This window comes from Octodon degus, unplaced genomic scaffold (assembly GCF_000260255.1).
Source record: "Octodon degus isolate 3935 unplaced genomic scaffold, OctDeg1.0 scaffold00083, whole genome shotgun sequence".
NCBI lineage: Eukaryota > Metazoa > Chordata > Mammalia > Rodentia > Octodontidae > Octodon > Octodon degus.
In genome coordinates this window covers 7,010,437-7,015,348 of record NW_004524659.1, presented here as the reverse complement: position 1 = coordinate 7,015,348, position 4,912 = coordinate 7,010,437, and the positions used below count along the sequence as shown (strand labels likewise).

The following is a 4,912-nucleotide window of genomic DNA, read 5'->3' as shown; positions in this document are numbered from 1 at the left end:
CAGTGGAATAAGCGCTTCCCTGGCAAGCGCAAGGACCTGAGTTCAATTCCCAGTTTTGCCAAAAAAAAAAAAAAGAGAGAGAGAGAGAGAGAGAGAAAGAGTTAATGTAAAAGTAAGTAAACAAAACAAAAACAAACCCTGCAGCAGATCCTGTGTAGTAAGACCCTGTAGAAAGATCCTTCTTTCAAGCCATGCCTGGTGATTCACAACTGTAACCCCAGCACTTGTGAGACTGAAGTAGGAAGGATCATTGCAAATTCAAGACTTGTCCAGGCTACAAAGTGAGCTCAAGTCCAGCCTAAACTGCATAGTAAGATTCTGTCTCAAAAAGATTGAAAAATAAAAATAAAAACATCCCACATTCAGTTTGCTTGAATGTGTCCTCAAGTGAAATTGTTTGTTCTGTAGTAATACATAGTAATTCTGTCTTGCTACACTTATATTTTTTATTCCTGTGATAGTTATGTTCCTTCATTGTGAGACAGGGTCTTGCCATATTACCCAAGTTGGGCACAAACTCCTGGATTCATTGATCCTGCTGTTCCACCTTCCGAGTAGCTTGAACCACAGGCTTTTATTTTTTCCTTTTGTTATACTGGGGATAGTATCCAGGGCCTCACACATTCTCTACCACAGAGCTATACCTCCAACTCTTTTTATTTCTTACTTTGCAACAGGGACTTGCTAAATTGCCGCCCCTTTCCCCCCCACCCCACGTTACCAGGGTTTGAACTCAGGACCCTGCACTTGCCAGGCAAGTGCTTGTTCTACTGAGCTATCTCCCCGGCCCAAATTTTTTATTATTTTGTACATCTAAGGTTTAGATGTAATTTGATTTTTTTTTTTTTTTTTTTTAGGGAAGGGCCTACAGGGTGTTCAGAGTCTCACTACTAGATCAGACTCGTAGTGATCCACCTGTTTACAGCCTCCCAAGAGCTGGAATTACAGGCACACACCACCACCACACTCAGTCTCAATTGCCTCTCAACATGCCCTGGGGTTGGGGGGAGGATGGAACGGCTGGCCCCTGCGTTTTAATCTGCAGAGCTCTTTGACCAGCCCTGCCACCCTAATAATTTGAAATGATACATCGTTATGGGTTTTTTAGGGTTTTTTTTTGGTTTTTTGTTTTCTTTTTTGGCGGGAACCAGGGATTGAACTCAGGCCCTTGCGCTTGCCAGAGAAGCGCTTATTCTACTGAGCCATCTCCCTGGCCCCTTGTTTGTTTGTTTTGAGGTACTAGAGACCTGACCCATGGTGGTATACTACTGAGCTAAGACTTCAGCTTTTGTGTGTGTTTGTGCATGTGCATGTGCTCATAGGCATGCTGGGTATTGAGCCCAGGGCCTTCACACTGAGCCTCATCACCAGCCCTGTTACATTTTTGATTTTGAGACTGGGTAAGTTGTTCAGGGAGAATTAGAACTTGCAGTCTCCCTGCAAAGTCTTTCTCAGCACTGGAATAACAGGTGTGCTGAAAATACTGTTTTTATTATAGAGAGGTAGGATAAAGTGCTCCAGGCGATAGAGCTGGATTTGACCCAAGCTCTCTTGCTCCAGTTCTGTGATCTATCTACTGTGTGAATGTTCACATTCTTAGCATGTCTTTTAACATTTTCTTTCCTAAATTCAGAACATGTTGCATTTTTCAGATCTTTTGGTGGAGTTTGGAACAATTCTAGTTTACACATGTGAGAAGAGTTGCTGGCCTCAAAATTGTCAGACTCCAATGGAAGAATACTGCATTATACAAGAAGATCCAGATGAGTTACTATTTCAGTAGAGTATTCCCTTTTATTATGCAAATTAAAACAAAGTTTAACATACTAGTCTGTGTTTATCTTACTTTAACCCTCAAGTGTTTGGTTTTGTTTGTGGTGCAGAGGATGGAACCCTAGTGCTTGTGTACAGTAGTCAAGCACTGAACCTCTGAGCCACACCCTAGCTTGAATTTTTCTTCTGAAGTTTCATCCTTAAACTTTTTTGGCTCTTGTGCTGGTACTGGAGCTAGCACCTCTTGATCATGAGCTGCTGTGTCCTTTAGTCAGTGGTCTCTCTGCACAGTGGTAGCTTGGAAAACTCCTGGGTCCAAGGATATAGCTCAGTGCAACGCAGCACCTGCCTGGCAAGCACAAGATCCTGAGTTCAATTCCTGCTACCAAAAAAAGAGGAAAACTCTGCTGCCAGTTCTTGATGGTGCCAGACCAGACTAGTCAACCTGCTTCATCTGTCTGCTCAAGGCCCAGATCTGGGGCACTGGCTGCCTAGATTCGCCCCATGTCCCTTCTCATGCTCCCTCTGCCTTCCTGTCCTCCCCTCTTGCTCCTGCAGCATCACAAGAAGTGTCCCTCACTCCCTGGACATTGGCCCTCCACCCAGCTGTGCACCTTTATAGTTTTCCCTTTGTTCAGTTCTAGTGTTACCGACCCTTCCTTTCTGCTGCTCTTGAGAACAGCATCAAGACATGCCTGCAAAAACAAACAGCCCACTCCTGCCAGCCATGTGCAGACGTGCCATTGCCTGTGTTCGTGAGGCCCAGATGAGCATGAGGCAGGGTGCATCTGTGCACTTGTGAGGAAAGGAACTCGTCCTCTGCCATCCCCCTTCCAGCCCCTGCCCCTGAGAGAAGCGAAAGCGGTATACAAACAAGGTTCTGAGGATGGAGGCTTCCGGAGGCCCAGCTACTAAGCTAAGCAGAGTCCTGCAGACAGCCTCTGATCTCCTTCTCTGTCACGCCGCAGGTGGAGTGACTGCCTTTGCCTGGGGCACTTCTAGAGTAGGGAGAGACAGCCTTAGCCTGTCAGACCAGTTACTCCAACTGGAACAGAAGGTCTGCCCAATTGACAGGTACAGCATTTTGGATTTGTTTAAATGGGTCAAGGAGTCCACCCATCTGATGAGAAGATGAAGAATTACTGCATAAGAATGTCCTTTTTAGGGGCTGGTGAGATGGCTCAGTGGTCTAAAGCACCTACTTAGAACAAGCTTAGCAAAGCACAGGGACCGCGGTTCAATCCCCCAGCATCACATGCCAGCCAGCCCCACCCCCTGGTGGGCCGAGCTGGCCACACACACACTAAATAAATAAATAAAATTAAAAAAGAATGTCCTTTTTGGCATCAGAAGTTGATACAGATATTTTTAGATAGGTAGGTGTCATGTTTCTGATTTTTTTATTTTTATTTTTTATTTATTTTGATGGAGGGTTGAGGATTGAACCCAAGACCTTCACATCAAGTTACAATGCCAGCCCTTTGTGTTTTGAAATGGCCTCACTAAGTCCCCAAATAATCTAGGCTGGGTTTGAGTTTGTGATCGTACTGCCTCAGGCTCTAGAGTACTGGAAGTATAGGCATGCACCACCATACCTGACTTGTTTTTGATTTGTCGATGAAGACAGACTCCTTGCTGATCAAACACAGCCTTAAATCTAGTTATATACATTTGTGTTGGGTCTTATGTAGGTAAATAGATTACAGATTATCAGGAGCACCATTGCCCTGTTTTTAAAAAAAAAAAAATGTGTGGGCCAGGGAGATGCCTCAGTGGAATAAGCGCTTTCCTGGCAAGCACAAGGAACTGAGTTCAATCCCCGGTTCCACAAAAAAATAAATAAATAAAAAATAAAAAAAGTGTGATATCTTGTGAGGAAAGCAAGATAGAAATAAATCCAGTGTAAACCCTTTTCTTTGGAAGTCAGGAAGATTGCAAGTTGGATCCTAATCTGGGCAATTTAGCGAAACCCTGTTTCAGAATAAGGAATTTTGGGGCCGGGGAGATGGCTCAGTAGGATAAGCACTTGACTGGCAAACGCAAGGATCTGAATTCAATCCCCAGTTCCACAAAAATAATTTTTTTTAATTAAAAAAAATAAGGAATTTTAAAAGGTCTGAGGATGTGCAAAGACCCTGGGTTGGATCCCCAGCACCATATACAGTAAAAGTGTGTATATTGCTCTGTAAAAGACCTGAATCTAGGAAGACAATACAGCAAAGGTCCTGATGAGCAGGATAGGCTTGTGGCACAGGTGAGACTTGCAGCTTTTTACCTTTTGCATTTGAATCCTATTAGAGCTTAACTGGGCAAGTATTTTATACTCCATAGACACACATGCAAACATACACTCAACAGACTCACAAACAAAAGCAAAAGCTATCAGAATTAGGCACGAAGCCCAGCTCATGCCAAAGGAGGGCAGGCAGGAGAGAAGACAAGAAGGTGTTGCCCACGTACAGAGTGTCCTGAGAGGAAAGGTCAGCCTCCCAGGAGGCCATCGCTTACGTTTATTGCACGATGGGGTCTTGGGAGAGCGGGGCCATTGGAGGGTAGGGACTCAGGAGCCCATTTTGAGGGGTATCCCCAACTCTAGTCAGGCCCGCTAGCCCTGCCTGCCTTTCAGGCGTCAGCACCATGGCCTAAATATTCCTCAAAGACCAGCTGTGTGCTTTGGGAACTGAACAAATGCTAAGACCTTGGAAACCAGATGTCATGTTTCTCTCTAATCATTTCTACCTTATTCTAGTAACTTCTTTCTAGCACTGGGACTTCAAACCAGGGACTTACAAATGCTGAATGTGCACTCTGCCGCTGAGTTATATCATGAGACCCAAGTATTTTTAATTGTTTTTGTGGAATTGGGGCCTTTGAACTGAGTTATGTCCCCAGCACTTTTTTTATGTTGAGAGTCTTGGGGCTGGGGAGATAGCTTGGCAGTCTGAGCACCTGCCTGACAAGTGCAAGGACCTGGATTCAGTCTCGGGTAGCACAAGCCATGCTGGCCCAGAGCCAGGAGTGGTGGCAGACACATGTAATCCCAGCACTGAGGAGGCTGAGATACGGGGTCACTATGAGTCCAAGCTGTGTACTGTGGAGCAAGACCCTATAGTAAATAACTAAGAAAGTTATATATATA

The 4,912-nt window shown here is 44.7% G+C and overlaps 1 protein-coding gene across 3 annotated transcripts in view; it reads left to right on the top strand.

Moving 5' to 3' along the window:
* Pdcd2l (programmed cell death 2 like) overlaps positions 1-1,807 on the top strand; it is a 25,494-nt gene extending 23,687 nt beyond the window's left edge. For all 3 annotated transcript variants that reach the window (XM_004636721.2, XM_023721565.1, XM_023721564.1), the window contains one exon: positions 1,653-1,807. In XM_004636721.2, the coding sequence (XP_004636778.1) occupies positions 1,653-1,783 (131 nt within the window). In that variant the 3' untranslated portion in view covers positions 1,784-1,807. The remainder of the gene's footprint in view (positions 1-1,652) is intronic.
* The last annotated feature ends 3,105 nt before the right edge of the window (positions 1,808-4,912 follow it).